This window comes from Malaclemys terrapin, chromosome 4 (assembly GCF_027887155.1).
Source record: "Malaclemys terrapin pileata isolate rMalTer1 chromosome 4, rMalTer1.hap1, whole genome shotgun sequence".
Lineage (NCBI taxonomy): Eukaryota > Metazoa > Chordata > Testudines > Emydidae > Malaclemys > Malaclemys terrapin.
In genome coordinates this window covers 17,350,615-17,368,635 of record NC_071508.1, presented here as the reverse complement: position 1 = coordinate 17,368,635, position 18,021 = coordinate 17,350,615, and the positions used below count along the sequence as shown (strand labels likewise).

Sequence of the window (18,021 nt, the reverse complement as noted above, 5' to 3'; positions counted from 1 at the left end):
TGGTTTTTTACTTTGAAATTCTTTTTTATTCATTCCCCTGCGATCGAGTCGCAGCTTCTGTCTCCTAATGTGCTCTGTGAACTGTTCCATATTTTCCTTCATTTGATTTACCAATTCTGTGAAAGTATTGTTTGCTACTCTTTCCTTCTGTGCACTTACTTGTCCCGTTCTGACAGGCACCAGTCTACGTCTCAGTTTAAGTTTAACTGGAACCTGGCTTTTATCATAAGGTGGTGGTTGCAATGCAGTGGACCCCGCTTCATCTTTTAATTTTACTAGGACCACCTTTTTCCACTTTTGTCCCCATTCTTCAGGCACAGGGTAGTTACCTGAAGCCTGCTGTTTACCACCAATATTTATAACAGGACGGCACATGTATTTTTTGTAGGTTCCTTGCAGCTGTTTCCAATGTTTTATTCTGTTCCTGTACTGGTTGTCTCTGGGCTGCTTGCCACCCTGCAAGGGCGGTTGGAGCATTCCAGGGCCGTGTAGCTTCTTTCGATTCTTTTAACTCTTTCTTTGTTACTGTTACTTGCCCTGCCAAATTTGTGGCCTGCTGTTTCAACCATCTCACTGCCATAGACATTAGTTGCAGAATTCTTGCTTTTTTACTTTTATTAGTTTTTAGAGCCTTGGTTTCTACCATCGCTCTACATATGCCGGTCCATGTTTCCCCACTCTCTTTTTTAAATTCATGTGGTCCCCCTTTACTGGCAATCCAGCGGCTCCAAGAGTTATCGAACTCCGTGGGGATAATAAGGGAGGGGATCAGGGGGTTTCCTAGCTTGAGGTTTGCTGCCATGTTAGATTGCGATTCTTACCACGGCAGGTTCACTTACTCACCAGATCAGCGGTCGGGGTCACCAGTGTTGTCAGATGCTACCGGTGTGGTGCTCTGCTTTCTCCTATGTTGGTATCACTCGGCTGCGTGCGTGTGTTCCCTCTGTGTGCTGCCCCAGCTCTGCGCAGATAGCTGACCCAGCGGACCCGAAGAGAACCCCCAATAACCACAGAGTCTAGTAAGATGCAAAGTCACGTCGACTAGGTTTATTGTGACCTTGGACACGATTGCGTTCCCCATAAATTACTTAGTCTACTGGGCATACTACAAAAAAGTGTCTCTTGGCAATGGAGCCGGCTCAGTCAGACGTGGGACTTTCTACTGCCCCCTCGGCCGGACAAAGACACCACCCCAGGAATACATTCTTATACACAAGTACAAATAAGCTACACATCACTCCTGACGTATTGAGGTGCAACCCCTTCTACGTAGCAAGGTGCCGCCTCTCACCTTGTACAGATTGGTTCGATCAAAACAACTCTATCCATCATTTTACCCTTTTGGCCCTGTCATTGGGATGGATCAGCCTGTTTCTTGTTGTGTGTGGAATGTACAAGTATGCGAATGTTTTGATATCTGGTGTCCAGTACCTTTTAGGTACGTCTCTTTTTGCAGCATCAGCCCTTTCTTTGCCAGCTTCTGTGAGCAGGGCCTGCCTCTGGCTCACAGCTTAACTTTGCTTTATGTTAGCAAAGTCTTGACCATTACTTTAGTTCAGGCCTTAGGCCTCATACCGGGCCTCTGATACCAAGGTTTATATCTCAGGGCCTCCTCTTACTACAGGGTATGTTTATTGCACGTTATCTGTGATTTACAAAATGACCCACTGAAAGGTGTTTTTAGCTCATTGGGGAACGACTTGTTGCCACAGATGTTCTTAGTAATAACAACTGGGTTAGAAATCCCTTTACTTTATCACTCGTGTCATCTGAGATGCCATAAAAGAAATTCCATAAGCAATTAGGTAAATTGAGATATCAAAAACAGACCAGAGAGTGGGATTGATTGTGAGAAAGTAACTTCTCTTCCTCACCAAGGAATTTCTTTGTCCCACGCGCTACAATAGGGAAGAGTTTGGGGGAGTTAAGCTGGAGGTGGACAAGCAGCTATCGCTCCCCTAATTGCGGAGAGGTTGGTAAAGGGTGCTTTTCTCTCTGTACTCTGCTGGATCCATAGCTGACTAATAATCTCTGATTAAATAAGTCCAACTGACATCACACATGGTTATGAATCAGAGCACGCACCGGTAGAACAGACAGCAAGGCAAGCAGACTTGCAGACCCCGCAGCTGGGCCCTGGAGCTGGAAAGGCTTTAAAAAGCTTGGCAGCATTCATGGAAGCAGGGCTGCAATTACACCCCGGGAAGCAGACTGCTCTTTGCTGAGTGTTGCAGCAGAACAGAACCAAACCACGTGGGCTTGCCTCCCCTCCCTGCTGCCCAAGTCCTGAGGGGGCTCTACCCCCTCCCTTGGGAGGCCAGGATACGCCCCAATTCCATCCCATTCCATTACTGACCTACCACCACCTAGCCCAGGTGTCTTCAAATCTACCATACCGCCCTGCCATTGGATGCCGAGCCCAAACAAGCCCGCCCCCTCCTGCACTCCCATTAGCAGAAGGGAGAGAAACTACATTACCTAAAAGCTTGTGCGTTAGCTACACATGCACATCACTCTCTTTTCCAGGCTCAGAGAGAGAGAGGGCGTGGTGTGCACATATGGTTCTGGGTAATGTAGTTTTTAAGAAGGGTGATAATAACATTACTAAATAGGGAGTTTGGGGGTTGTTGCAAATGGGAGTGTCCCTGATATGCTGGGAGGCTTGGTCAATCTGAGCCCTGGTCTACACTACAGTGTTAGCTCGACGCAAAGCACCTTATATCAACCACACTACATAAGCAGCTACACTAAAATTTTGCTTCCGCTGATGTAACTTGCCCACTACACCGACTTAATAACTTCACCTCCACAAGAGGCGTTGAGACCCAGTCAATGTAGTTAGGTCACAGCAGAGTCGGTATAGACACTGCATTGCTCACATCAAGTGTTGCTGGCTTTCCAAAGCTGACCCACAATGCCACACACAGACAGTTCAAGCGATACAAGCACTCCTGCTAAGGAGATGCCCCACCGACACAAGGAGGAAAATCTAGACGTGCAGAAGTGATGTAATTACTTTGGTGGCTGTATGCTAATGTTATTTAGGTCAACTGAGAGAAGGTGCCTTGTTAATGTGCTGTTCGTAGGAGGCATTTTGATCCATGAATAATCTTGGCAAACTTTCCAATAGTCGTTGACATTCTAACTCTCTCCATCACTAACGTCTCAGTCTATGTCCTTTTCTTCTTTAGTCCCTAGTCCGCCCATATCCATGTTCTCAGAAAACCATATTCACGTCCTATCAAAGCTAGTGGTTATTTCTTTGGGTGTTCATGCCTTTGATCCTGCAGACATTTAAGGATATAACTTTACTAACCAGAGCAGGGACTTCAGGATCAACGCCTTGGACTAGCATTATTTATATTCATTTTTCCCTATTTTATCTTTCAAGGGCTTGCACTTTGCACATGGAGTGTTGCACGGGGCCTGGTACTCTGCACACAGGGATGGCATGCGTACTTGCATTTTGCACACAGGGCTGGCATTCGCCCATGCACTTTGCACACGGACGTTGCACGCCCTTCTGCCCCGTGCACGTGGCCTAGCCCCAGGCTTGTGCTTTGCACAGGGAATGATGCTCGGGGTCTAGTGCTCTGCACGCCGGGATTGCACTTTGCACATGCAGCGCTGCAGGGGGCCTCCTACTTTGTACGTGCACGTGCCCTGTGCACGCGCATCGCTCCACGCTGCCACGCGCTCCCACGCCGCTTTCCCGCGTAGGCCCTGCAACGGAAGTGACGGGATGAGGCCGAGCCATGAGCAGGATGTGACGTTTTATCCATGGCCCGCACGAGCCGCGGAAGCCCCGCCCCTAGCACGCGGAGCAGCCATGGCGCCGGGAGGGCAGGCGGGAGGCAGCGGCAGCCCCGGGTCCCGCCGCGAGGGGCTGCGGGACTGGATCCGGAGCGCCTGCCGCTTCGCCGCCGACAGGAACGACTTCCGCAGGTGCTGCCTGGCCGGGCCCGAGCGCGCTGCTGCGGGGAGAAGGGGGATCCCCGGGAACTGTGACAGCGCCCCCCCCCCCCCCACGGGGAGAAGGGGGATCCCCGGGAACTGTTAACCCCCCCCCACGGGGAGAAGGGGGATCCCCGGGAACTGTGACAGCGCCCCCCCCCCCAGCGGGGAGAAGGGGGATCCCCGGGAACTGTTAAACCCCCCCCCCCCCACGGGGAGAAGGGGGATCCCCGGGAGCTGTAACAGCGCCCCCCCCCCCAGCGGGGAGAAGGGGGATGCCCGGGAGCTGTTAAACCCCCCCCCCCACGGGGAGAAGGGGGATGCCCGGGAACTGTTAAACCCCCCCCCCCCAGCGGGGAGAAGGGGGATCCCCGGGAGCTGTAACAGCGCCCCCCCCCCCAGCGGGGAGAAGGGGGATGCCCGGGAGCTGTAACAGCGCCCCCCCCCCCAGCGGGGAGAAGGGGGATGCCCGGGAGCTGTAACAGCGCCCCCCCCCCCCAGCGGGGAGAAGGGGGATGCCCGGGAGCTGTGACAGCGCCCCCCCCCCCCCCAGCGGGGAGAAGGGGGATGCCCGGGAGCTGTAACAGCGCCCCCCCCCCCCCCAGCGGGGAGAAGGGGGATGCCCGGGAGCTGTAACAGCGCCCCCCCCCCCAGCGGGGAGAAGGGGGATGCCCGGGAGCTGTAACAGCGCCCCCCCCCCCCAGCGGGGAGAAGGGGGATGCCCGGGAGCTGTAACAGCGCCCCCCCCCCCCCCAGCGGGGAGAAGGGGGATGCCCTTGAGCTGTAACAGCGCCCCCCCCCCCCCCAGCGGGGAGAAGGGGGATGCCCGGGAGCTGTAACAGCGCCCCCCCCCCAGCGGGGAGAAGGGGGATCCCGGGAGCTGTGACAGCGCCCCCCCCCCCCACGGGGAGAAGGGGGATGCCCGGGAACTGTTAAACCCCCCCCCCCCCAGCGGGGAGAAGGGGGATCCCCGGGAACTGTTAAAACCCCCCCCCAGCGGGGAGAAGGGGGATCCCCGGGAGCTGTGACAGCGCCCCCCCCCCCCACGGGGAGAAGGGGGATGCCCGGGAGCTGTAACAGCGCCCCCCCCCCCAGCGGGGAGAAGGGGGATGCCCGGGAGCTGTAACAGCGCCCCCCCCCCCCAGCGGGGAGAAGGGGGATCCCCGGGAGCTGTGACAGCGCCCCCCCACCCAGCGGGGAGAAGGGGGATCCCCGGGAACTGTTAACCCCCCCCCCCACGGGGAGAAGGGGGATGCCCGGGAGCTGTGACAGCGCCCCCCCCCCAGCAGGGAAAAGGGACATTCTCCCCTCCCCTCGTTGTGACCTCAACGTGGGGGCAAGGTGCTCTTCACATGCCCTTGCAGGGATCTGAGCTGTGTGCCTGTGGCTGGTTCTGTGGCACTTATTGGAGCTGAGATGGGGGAGGCCCTTGGCTCTATATGTGCCAGGGAACTGCCTTGGTCTCATAGCCTGGGGCCCCCGTAGCCTGGGAAGTACACACAGGTCTTTAAGCCAAATGGTGCGAGGGCAAGCCTGGCTCGGGGTGGGGTCAGGGCAAGATGAAGACAAGTTAAAGGGAAACATGGGATTCGGTGGAAAATGAAGTTGTGGAAACTGTATCTGGAACGGTGCTAGGTCTGCTCCATTGTTTTCAATAGGGCAAGGCCCCTAAGTGATACACTGAGAGGTGAGAGATTGTAAGGAGAAGCAGTTGTCTGGTAGCCAGAACTGGGGCCTGGCAATCAAGAGTTTCCTGGGTTCTGTTCTCCTCCAGCTGGGAGGAGGAAGACGGTGGTGTTGCAGCTAGAGAAGGGGATGGGGCATCAGGAGTCCTGCAATCTATGTGTGGCTTTGTTACTGTCTTGCTCTGTGACCCTGGACAAGTGACAGCCTTCCTGGGCCTCTACTTTCACATCTGTAAAAGGAAGGAGGATTGGAGGGGGGGGGGGGGTGAAAAGAACCTTTCCTATCTAGTAAAGAGGTTGAGGATGTATGTTTGTTTATTTCCTTTCAAATTTAAAGCGCTTAATATATTGTTATTCAGAGTAAGAGTCTGGTACTTTAAGGTAAAGATCCCACACATGAGGCAGGTAACATTTATCCTCTTACATTAACATAAGTCAATCATCCCAGGGCATATCTAATCATTTTAAGCAGGTGTTGAGGAGAATACACTCCTAAAATACTTAAAAAAAAAAAAAAAAATCCAAATTAGAAACAATTAAATCCTGTTCTCTGCATTTGCCTTTTTCTGTTACCAACATCTCTGGTACGTGAAAAACCTGACATCTGTTTGAGTTCATCTGATCCTGCTGCTTATTCCCTACCTGAAGTCATAATTCTGCTTGCCATAATTGTGGCATCCGCTAGTTACTATAGGAGGGGGGGGGATAAGCAGCAGGAGCAAATGAGTTCTTAAGACAAACATCCTGTTTTCATGGAAATCTCCCTAATATAGGATGAAGCAGGGGAAATACAGACTATAGATGGGAGCAGAATGGTTTCTAAACAGCAGGCAGCAAAAAAGGGAAACCTCCACCCAAAATTAACATTGTTGCTTCTTCCAGCTACAGCATAGGCTTGGCAATGAGACTTAATAGTTGTTACTGTTTTAAGCTGTCAGTCCTTGAGGTCTTGCTCTGTACATTTACAGTTGGTATTCTAGGTAGGAAACACTTTAATGTAGGCCAGACGTTGCTTCAACAAATCTAACTTACTATGTATTTGTTTCAGAAACCTCATAGTTAACCTGGGGCTTTTTGCTGCTGGAGTCTGGGTAGCCCGAAACTTGACAGACATTGATTTGATGTCTCCTCCACCAGTTGCATAGCAGTGCCAGTGAGTACCTGACATTGTGAAGGTGTGGAAATACAGTCATTTGAATAGTGAGAGGAGACAAACTAATCAGGATAATCAAGGGTTTGGATAAAGGAGCGGCAATAGATATGGGAAGTTCTGGAACTTTTGCATGTGGCAGGATTAAAAGACTGCAGTGCATGATTTTCTACAGAGTCAAGTCCTGGGAACTGCACTTCTGGCTAATTGGGGTTCCACTGTATGGAGCTATCAAACTTCAATATTCAAGTCTGTTTTGGGGAGGAGGAGTGTGCAAGTTAGAAGAGGACTACGGGGCTGCGCGAGAGACTTCTTTAAAGTTCCAGGGCCTACGTCTCAGTTTCAAAGACTTGCATAAATCTGTCTGCGCGTCCTTTGTAAGAGTCTCCCCGCCACTGCTTTATACTACCCCTTAGAGTTGTCAACAGCCTTCCACTTCCTGTGGATTGAGCTCCTCCCCCCTCCTTTTTTTCACACCTACTTTGGCAAAGCTGTACTAGTAAATATGTTGGGTATCTAAGACATTCTGATTAATGTAATGTACGGCACAGTCTCAACCTAGCCTTATGGTCAGTAATGGATATTACAGTGAGCCCTGACCACCCAGCTGATTTTTAAGGTTACCTTAAACTCCAAAATGCCCTTCAAAGGGGCAGCGAAATTCAAATTACATAGATTTTTCCTTGATCTGCATAATTATATAACCAGCTAAACATGCAAAAAAGGTAGGTCCTGTAAAACTACAGATTTATATTGTGCCCTAAAATAGTGTTCAGATACAAGACTGAACACCCCCCAGGCATTACCATTAAGAGAACAGTAAGGTGTTTCACAACTCAAAGTGGCATTCTAGGGGAAAACATGATTACCTCAAGTATCAGGGGGTACCTCAGTGACTTCTCACCCAATGCCATTTTAATACACTAGACCAGACACTTGGCTCTCTAACGCATCCTTTGTCTGGTCTTTAATTGCAGACGTGAATAAGGTGGACCTGCATCAAGTCTGAAGAGCTTCTCGTCCCAATGTGACAGGATGACCAAAATGATGATCAGAAGAGTTGTGTGGTGTTTGTTTCTTTTGTTCTCGGTAACTAAAAGTTCAGCAGCAGCTCTAAAATTGTATTTTAATTCACGCATAGCTATCATTCTGCAATGAACAGTGATAAGTGAGGAGAAGCCATTTAACTCGTGAGATGTTAGTTGTATGTTCAGTTCATCCCACTGAGCTCAATGTATACTAAAGTAATCAGTTATATTTTCAAGACTTGTGAAGCTGTTTCATATTGAGTTTAATTCTGTACCATGTCTAGAAGATTATTAAATTATCATGTGTGAAATAATGACATTCTACTGCACTGGAATTTTATTCTTTTAATAGGAAACTTCAGCTTACAAAACAAGGTGTAAAAAAGAGTAAAGATTTACAAAAAATCATAAAAACATGATTCATATTTCACACCCAAAAGAGAAAAGAACAAGTCCCAATCCTGTGTTGTAAGCAGGACTTGTCAGCTATTTATTCAAAGGGAAAACAATTTTTTTCAAAGCCCTAGGTAAACTCTAACCACCATAAATGTACACGGATAAATGTTCAGACAGGATAAAGCTGGTGCATTTCTTTTATCTTAGAGGAATTATGATTGTATGTTATACTTGGGGAAGAAGCTGTTTGGTGTTGCATAGCATTTTAGTGCCTTGGACTGGTTCTACTAGTTGCCACCATTAAGTTGTTGTTGGAATCCAGCTGATAGTGGCGAGGCTATTCCATGGGAGGTGAAAGTGATGATATGGAGGACAGGCTCAGAAGCACTGCTACTTTCTAGCTTAATCACGTGCATTGTCGTGCTACAGCTATAGAACAGTAGCACGCATTCCAGCCCTGAGCATTTTGCAGCACCACTGCAGCATGGCTTCAGATCCTTTGGAATTTTATGCATGAGTTCATCTATTACTCTGTGTTCAAAGGAGTCTTACATAGCACTGCCTACAGATTTGGGGTTCTGTTTTGTTTTTTGGTGAGGGCCCTTAAGAATGGATGGAGGAAATAAGTCAATTTCAGCTTTATCAAGTAGTAAGTTAATTGGAAATAATCTCTGCCTAAATTTTCAGAACAAGTATTCTCGTTGTGAATTTAAGGCTCACTAAACTGGAGACATATCCTCTTCCGGCAAAAATAAAAAGGGGCCTCCGAAGAACATTGAATAGATAGATTTAAACTTGATTCCTAAAGGTTTTTGACTTAACACCCTAACTTCTTCCTAGGACTTGGGTTCAGACAGGGGCCAGGTTATGCAGCTCTAGCATCATAATTCTGTCATGATGAGTTACTGGATGTTGTCTTCACAAGCCTTGGACTGAAATAGAGCTCGTTTAACTTACATAAGATCAGGAGCGGTCCTTCACCAATACATCTGTGCACTGAGCTGGCCTGACAGTTGGACCGTGCTACCAGAAATAGTCGGATTCTCAGCTATCACCTGTGAAAGTCCTTGCAGCTAAGACAGCCTTGTTAATTACCAGAGCATGGTGTGAATCAGCTTATGTAATTATTGATCAGGTAGTAGAAGCCTATAGTACAGCTACACCTAGCTTTGACTTAAAACCCTCGCAAAAGTCACTGAAAAGCCAACAACCTGGCCAAGTTTCCCGCCCTCCCCCCTCACACTTCGGGTTTCTCACTCTAAAAAGCAAAAGAAACATCCATCCTTCATTTCTGCTTTCAAGAGAATGTTTAGTGTTAAAAGAAAACTCCGTTCTTTCCAGCCTTTGCAAATATTTAAAGGACAGCAGCCTTCCAAGGATCACCAAGCACTTGGCTGCAGGAACAGTCAGCAAAGTGTTACTTTATAATGGGATTTTCAAAAGTACTTGGCCCTGGTCTAACTGCTCCTATTGAAGTCAATGGTGTAATTCTTATTGATTTAATGGGAGAAGAATTGAGCCCAATCAAGGGCTCTTCAAAATCCCAACCTTAATCACTATTCCATAAAGAAGCTTGGAAATCCATGATCAGAAATTGTAAACTAAGTTTAGCTGTTATGTGAACATTTGTTTAAATCAGATTAAAACATTAAGAAGGGGAAGACTATTGGAAAAACATCGAGGGGGATTTTATTTTGGGCAAACAACTTAGCTAACTTTTATAACTTGTTTTTCCTCTCATATGAACGCCCTCTTTAATGGACACTCATAGTTATGGCATTGAGTAAGTGTTTCCCCCTGAATTTGTAAATGCTTATTTAAAGCTAAGTTAAAATGGATCAGTTCTACTTCACACCTTGGGCTCCTCATGGTGCCAGTATCAAGGTCACTTTTGATTGCCCCTCAAACACTTACTCAAAGGTGAGTTTTCACATATTTTTGTGTGGTTTATTTGAGGCCGGAGGAAATCTGTACCTATGTGAACTTTTAATTGCTGGGCTGAATGATACTGTCAAGTGGTAAGGGCTTTCTAATAAGATTAGGCAAGAGTGTATGCAGTTGTAGTCTTGCCAGACCAGCAGTACTGAGTTAGACAGACTTAAGGCGACATTACTTATCCAGTCAGAAAGGTGCCAAGATGTATCTAGGCAACTGTTTAAGTTAAGGGACAGATTCTAGACTAGAGTGCAGCAAAAGTTGGCAGAAAAAGTCATTCACCTAAGGCTCTAGCTTGTCCCTTTTGAGAAGATACATTCTTAGGCCTTGTCTATGCACAAGAGTTGTAGTAGTTTAACTATAGTGGTATAGCTAAAGTGGTACAATCCTCCCTCCTCTCCAGTGTGGCTACTGTTATACTGATATATACGTATACCACTGCAGCTTATTCCACAAATGAAAAGGGGAATAAGCCATACTGGTATAAGCACCACCACCAGCCACACGTAGGAAGTCATATCACTTTAGTTATTTGTTTAAAAAAAAAAAAAAAAAACCCAAACTACACAACCCTAACCAAAAGTTATACTGATACAAAATGTGGGCAGACAGGGCCCATTAATATGCAATATACAGTACACTTCAAAAATTACACTCCCAGAGCATGTATTACCCCACCATGTAGACAAGCTCTTAGATTGAGTCTAATTACAAGTACACTAAACGCTGTTCCATCCCAGGCCCTCGATATTCTTTCTGCTTGTCAAGCAAAAAGTCAGCATCAGAAGGTTCTCTACAGAGTTTAATTTTAACATGAAAAGAATTCAGTTTCTCCCTCTTATCTAAGGCAATAGTTTTCTACCCTGAAATGCATAACCATGATTTTTGAATATTAAATTCAAGTACAAGCTTTTAATTGTGTCTATCCATTCCTTTCTTACCTCCAAGTATTCACAACATGTTTATACAGTTGACCATTGTGGGGTTTAAGCAGAGGACTTCCTTTATATTTTTCTTTAAGTCTCCAGAGAAGTGAGTGGATAGTTTCTGAGAAGAAATAGTTTTCCATTAAATTCACAACCATTCATTCTACAAAAAGTAAGTGGCAGGCCCTCAAGGGTTAGGATTTTGCTTCTGATCAGATTCCATTCTTGGATTTTATGCCCTTCGCCGCTGCCACCACCACCCACCCAAAAAAAAAAAGCATTCACTGCTGGATCCCCTTGTCATTAAACTCTTCCTGCCTCATCCACATATAATCCAAAACGTTTTACAGTGGTCACTTCAGCTTTGTCCATGGGTCGTTTTTTAACTCCTTCCCTTTCCCAAACTCCAACCTGAACAGAATTCAGTAAAAGGGCTGTTCAGACAGTGCCCTATAACTACAATGCATTCTGTATCATGCACAAGCTTCAAACAATAAATAGTTAACAGTGGTTAAAGTCAGTCTTGGGCCCACTGGGCTGGTAATTTTTTTTTTTCCTTTTGGAAATGTAAGTTGAAAACATTTTTAAGAAGACTTATTCCAGTTTAAAAATTCCTTTTGAAAGCATTTTGGCCAACCATACAAATTATTCTTAGAACAACTGGAACTCATACATACACACAAAATAAAATAAGCACAATGGAAGGGATAGCCCAAGGCATACCCTAAAATTAACTATGACAACTAATTACAAATTGGTACAGGTAACATATGCAGTTTTGATCAGGAGAACTGTGCTGTGGCTTTACAAATTTAAAAACTTGCAAGAATGCTTCACATTCCCACTTGTAAATAAATGGATATCAATATTAATGTAATAGAAACCAAAACCCCTCTCAGTTTAGGTTTTATATTCCCACAGGCAAGAAATTCCTACTCAACTCCTTCCTCCCTGCCTAATCTCAAACCAGGTGCAGAGATTAGACACAAAAGAAGGCAGCGTTCAGAGTAGGCATTGGGTTTTACCATCTACTGTTTAAGTAGAGATATTTAGCCACCTTAAACAACCGTGCATCTTGCATATGAAACTGCAGTATTGTGGGATTGTTTGCTACACCGCTAACTGTAAGTCTGTGCAAATAGTACCATGGCAAAGGTAACTATCTCTCTCCCCCTCCCCATTTTAAGTCTCCAATTATCAGTCAATATGTTTAAATCAGAAAGGCCTTTCCAAAACTCCTACTACTCTACCAAAATGCTACAAGTGGAGTTTTTATCCCTCATAGAACACAGGTCTTCTTATAAATAAGGTTATTGTTTTGAGAGGAGTAACCTTACTGACCTGATTGGAAGTGGCCTGAGTAACACAGAAAGAAAATTAAAAAAACAAACATGTTCTGCCTTTGAACAAGTAGTCATTTGAGTTATTACAAACACAGAGATTTCAGACATGTACACCAAAATACACCAAGTTCTGAACTTGCTGGTAAGAACCGTTTTTTTCATTCACATACAGATATGAAATGTAAAAATGTCAATGATACTGAAAAGTACTTGTAAAAAACATACAGATTTGTCTGCCACTTGAATGATGAGAGGGGAAATTCTCTTAAAACTCCCAACTTTTCGGTCCCATGCAAAATGTAATTGGATACAAGGCACCAAATTTAATGAATCATATAAAAATTAGTTCACAAAGCTTTATCAGTAGGTAAAACTAACCCCTTTCCCAGTCCCCCATCCCCACCCCCTTTTTTTCAAATTTTTCATTCTGTAATACTGTCGACCGCTCCCATTTTATGCTGGGGTATTTTGATGGCAGCCAACACCCACTTGCTTGTCTCTCTCACTGGGAGGTAACTAAGCATATTCTATCAGAAACAGAGCTTCTGTATGGCAGAGAGACTATTTATACTAGAAGCCTTGGCTTTTAAAAACAAAAATAATCTCTGCTTACGAGTCCATAGGACACATTTAACATTTTTACCATTTCCAATTTTATTTCTACACTAAAGATGTCTGGAAGTTCTTAACTGTGTGGAGGTGGTCCTGTCACCCGGAAGGAACAATTCCAATATGACAGCTCAGTCCCAGACTGTTTAATATGCATTATTCCATCTACTGCCTCACCTGTGACAATGTTTGAAGTTATCAAACTAGAGTTCATGTAGTCAGTAGACTACAAAAAACTTTGTCAGCTTTCAGTATTTTGCATTGAAACTCCTCTTCGCCCAGTGCATAGTTTAACTTGGCAGTGCAGGCAGTAAGAGCGTAACGTACTGGGAAGTAGTTGTAATTAACTTGCTAGTGGTGAAGTTAGCCTAAAACAATGTTTTCCAACTACCTTAGCAGACCTTGGGACTTAACCTGACCATGAAGTTGTACATTTTAAGATTTTCATATTTAAAAAACTAAGTGAAATAAAGCTGGTTTACTTAAGATTTAAATATATTGAGGAGGTGCTGGTGGTGCCTCCATATTTCAGGTTGCACATACATACGAGTATAAGTAATTCATTAATTTACAGCAGCTTCCTCTGGTTCTAGAGTCCTATCCTGTAAGGTGCCAATCACGTTCAACTCCCATTGGCAGTTGCTCAGCACAACAAGCCTCTCAGGAGGCTCTATTCACCTGACAGGATCGGGCTCCTAGAAAGCCACAGGAGCAAAGGTAGGACAGAAAAAATAGTGACAATTATTTTTCATCTACTGTAGCACTCTAAGGTTTAAGGCTAGCATTAGTTGCTGCTCCAGAGCCCTACAAATTTGGTCATCGACATCTTTGTTTTTGCATATGCAGCAGCGACCTCTTGCAAAGGGTTTCCATCAAGCTAATCCACTGGTACGGAACAGGCATCATTGCTTATTCGGCCGGTCATTTAAAAAAAGAATTGAGATATTAGCCTGCTCCAACAATTTTTTCTTTTTTAAACTGAAGAATTTTAGCTACACATACAGGACCAAATTCTGCTCTTAATTACACCAATTTAAGGAGCTGATTCTGCCAACACTTAGCATGTACATAACTACTCACATGAGTAGTCTTATTAAAGTAAATGGGACTACTTGCATGATTCAGGCAGCTCCCATATGTTATGTGTTTGCAGCATAGGGACCTAAATCGGGAGTAATTCAATTGACTTCAGCTGAGCGACTCTAAATATATGCCAGTGTCTGAGCATAATTTGACTCATAGGATTAAGGAGGGACAACGTTTATTTTATAGGTTACACTTTTGTCAAGCATTCACTTAAGTGGACTTCACTGTAATTGCAAGTAACATCTTCACCTTATTGACCTAGACACGTAACTTCCAATCAGAATTTCTGGCAACCAGGACACTATAAAACAGTGTTCAGCGCAGCAGGAGCATTGGGCGATGCTTATATGAAGAAGCCTGCAGTAGACAAATATAAACCAAACAGCATAAAAAATGCTATACGCTATCGCTTCCAAATCAAAGCTAAATATTACAGAAACCTCACAGTGTTGGAAAAAGCAAGTTTAATTTAAAGTATAATTATTTCCTTCCCTACCAGGGTAAGTCATTTTTTCTGACTGCAATTTCACCACATCTCAGCACTACTGGGTTAATGTCATATGGAGAGGCCACTAATCTCCAAAGATGTCAACAGCAAATGCTACAAATCTGCTTGGGAAATCTGATACATTGATGGCTAAATGTACACCCTCCTTCCAGCCTCCCTTCCCTCTCTGCAAGCTACTCAATTCAAGTGACAACTGTATTACTACCTGAATTCAAATATTAATGCAACACACTCAGTCAAAAGATGAGCATTCATAGTGATAAGTCTAGGCTCACTGCAGTAACAATTGTAATGTTGCATTGTGGTTTGCCTTTATATCATAGACTTTTATATAACAGGGTTACCATGGCAGGAGTTTTCAGAAAGTAAATTTGCCATTATGGTCATCAGTCATGGTAAACTGTGACTGCAGTTTAAAAGCAAATAATCTACTTTCTGTTAAATAACAGATCCAATTTCATCTTAAAAGTATTGATAGGCTTGGAAGGATAAGCAGTGCTTTGCAAAATATCAATTTCTCCCTCCACCCCAAAAAAAAGATTAAAAAAGGTATTTTAACGCTTCAGCTTTCTCTTCTCTACTTTTTTCTTTCAAATATTGTTTGGACGAATAATTATGTACTTTTTGTATTAGCAAAGAACCAATCATGCTTATAAATATTTGATAATCACAACTGCATGATTTTGTTTCAAAAGCTTACGGAGCTCAACTTTTACATTCCCTGGGCCAAATTTGGACTGCAGTGAATTCAGTGGAGTTGAATCGGCTTACATTCTGTCTTAATTTGGCCCATTACATTTTGAAGAGTTACTAGCTATGGGGTTTGTTTTTATTTCCTTGAATTGCCCCCCCAAAAATCAGTACCTACACGTAGGAAATAAACAAATACCTGTCAGAATTCATAAGAAATAAAAATCAATTCCTTCCAAGCCTAGTTACAGATAAGGCTTAAAAAAAAAAAAAAAAAACACACACAATTTCATTAGCACCTATGGGACTGCCTCACATTGCTTTGCTTCCAGTGAGTAAAACGGTAGAATTTTGAAATTACAGTTACTAGCACAACAAAACCAGGCGATTTTTGTGGTCTCCAAAGCAACATGTTGCTCAGACATACAGGAAACATGGATTCCCGAGCAACTCCCACTCCCCAGGACAATGAAGACCAGTGTCTCCTTGAGGTGACACGCTCAGTCTTTGCTCTGGTGACAGGAAAGGAATTGGTTGCCTGCCCTGCCGTAGTGCTCCCTCCCTCCCTTCTGGATAGTTGAGAGTGATTAACAACAACCTGAGAAGAGAGTCTGTTTTGCTCTTAAGACAGGAGGTTAATTGTCACGACAGCGGCAATGGCAAGAGGGTATTACTTCAGGAAATTTATCCCACCCTCTAGAACAATAGGATGGGCTGGCTCTGCCAATTAGTTTATGTACGATGGGCAAATGCTGACAAGAATAAAAGGAAATAGGGAAAGAAGGAAAACCAATGATTTCAGGACTTTTTACCTGGATTCTAAGTTTAAATTTCTGAGGTTTAAAATGTCCCACTGGAATACTGGATTTTTAAATTGTTTCCACCTTAGCCATCTCCACCAAACAAGACTGACTGCACAGGGAACAAGAGAACCTCTTTCAAACTCTCAGGTCTGATCTCTAAAATTGAACATGGACAGCACAATCCTCAAACTAAATAAATGTTTGAAGTGTGGTTCTACTGCGAAAAGGGACTAAAAATGGTACCGTGAGGTCCTATGGTTGCTGTGTTTCAGTGATTTCTATATCAAGCTCAGATTGCAAGTATAAAGATGTTTTTATAAGTCTGCAGCTCTGCAAACTCAAAGTGGGATTTGAGAGCCAAGCTATCACTTGAAATAAAGATGTGGCTGGCCAAATTCTACCCTCCATAATATCTATGCAATCTCATTGTCTTCAAACTTGCAGAAGTGTAACAGATTGGAATTTAGTAAGCAATTCTATTTATGCACAAAAAGAAACAAAATCCAGCCCACTCCCCTATCGCTGTGTTGGCACTTTAACAGGAGTAAAAAACAACTCACCCTTATTTTTGCTGCTAATGTCTGCAGACAGGATTCTGAACATGTACAGGGGGCAGATCTGATCAATCAGAAGGTTTCACTTTTACATGATCTCTCTCCAGAGCAGAACCACATTGATCACATTGTGTATGATCAATTTAGTCCAAGTCCATTCAGTCCAGTTAAAGAAAAATGCTGCCATGTGGTGTACCAATGCTATATTTAGGCCCTGTCAATACTAAGAAAATGATCCGTTGCTAGTCCCTTCCTCTACTGGTGTTGTCCTATCTGCACTAATCTGTTTTCAAAATGTTTTCAACACTGTTACAGACAATGTAAGGCCTGGTGGAACGTTTTCCTAGGGCAAAGGGCTTTAGAAGGCTCTCCAGCAAGAATGCCTTTTGGAAAAGTACAACTCCACCTATTCAAGATATTTTGGGGAAATTGAAGTCATTCAGATAAACACAGGTGGGAAGGGATTGGGTAAGTGATTCACACCAGAGAATATAATTGACAACAAGGGAATGAAGCTTAAATGAGATTCTACTGTACCTCTTTTTTCTGGAGATTTTTTTTGTAATCAGTATTAATTACTAGCGAATTTGGGAGTCAGTTGTTTGATAGGTTTATATTCTGGTTGAACAAATGGGTTGTACTTACTTTTACATGCTTAATTTAATTTCTGTTTGAAATAAGATGAATATTAGGCATCTGTGGCTGTTTTGAGGAAAGTGAGTTTTACCAATTAAAAAAAAAAAAAAAAAAAAAAAAAGATTCTGACCACAATTTTATATGATGGAATTGCACAGCCTGATGCACATTTTTCTGGACCCTGGGGTGGCAAACGTGGTGATTTGATCTGTTCCTGCAGTAAGCCTTTATTCCTACAAAGAGGAATGATGTGTGAACACCAATGGTTTAAAAAAACTGAGAGAGTCAGTTGAGTTATTAATGCTTCCCATCATGGGAATGTCAGTCTTCTGTCCTTATCGCTGTTTTTGGACGGCACCTGAGCTTGGAGTTGTGTTTCTGAGATTCCTGCTTTGCCCTGCACTGTTCTTTGAGTGTAAAAAAGAATGTAGGCCTGGGTTTTGCACACCTCCTCCACACTACATACATTCAGTTTGGAATCATTGCAGTGGACCCAAAAACCTAGGAACCAAAGGAAGAAAGAGGACATTAGTAACAAGACCTTAATCCTTTTGATTGTCTCTTATAAACGAACCCTTAAAAAAAAAAATCACAAGAAATGGGAATTTTCAGGGGAGGGGGAGAAGAGGGGTGTTTTAACCTGGAGGTTAGCAGGCTTTCATAGCATTTCTATGCTGTTTACCACTATCTAGTTGAGCTGTAACTTGATTTTATATTA

General features: G+C 44.2%; 2 protein-coding genes across 4 annotated transcripts in view; one reads left to right on the top strand and one right to left on the bottom strand.

Moving 5' to 3' along the window:
* Positions 1 to 3,807: 3,807 nt before the first annotated feature.
* On the top strand, positions 3,808 to 8,136 carry TOMM6 (translocase of outer mitochondrial membrane 6). The gene is made up of 3 exons (XM_054027805.1): positions 3,808 to 3,945; positions 6,688 to 6,792; positions 7,767 to 8,136. The coding sequence occupies exons 1-2, from the start codon at positions 3,830 to 3,832 to the stop codon at positions 6,782 to 6,784; spliced, it is 213 nt and encodes a 70-aa protein (XP_053883780.1). The 5' UTR covers positions 3,808 to 3,829; the 3' UTR covers positions 6,785 to 6,792; positions 7,767 to 8,136.
* Positions 8,137 to 12,829: 4,693 nt separating this feature from the next.
* The window catches only part of USP49 (ubiquitin specific peptidase 49), a 53,485-nt gene continuing 48,293 nt past the window's right edge, over positions 12,830 to 18,021 (bottom strand). For 2 of the 3 annotated variants that reach the window (XM_054024886.1, XM_054024885.1), the window contains one exon: positions 12,830 to 17,804. In XM_054024886.1, the coding sequence (XP_053880861.1) occupies positions 17,614 to 17,804 (191 nt within the window). In that variant the 3' untranslated portion in view covers positions 12,830 to 17,613. The remainder of the gene's footprint in view (positions 17,805 to 18,021) is intronic. The other variant, XM_054024887.1, reaches the window with a different exon arrangement.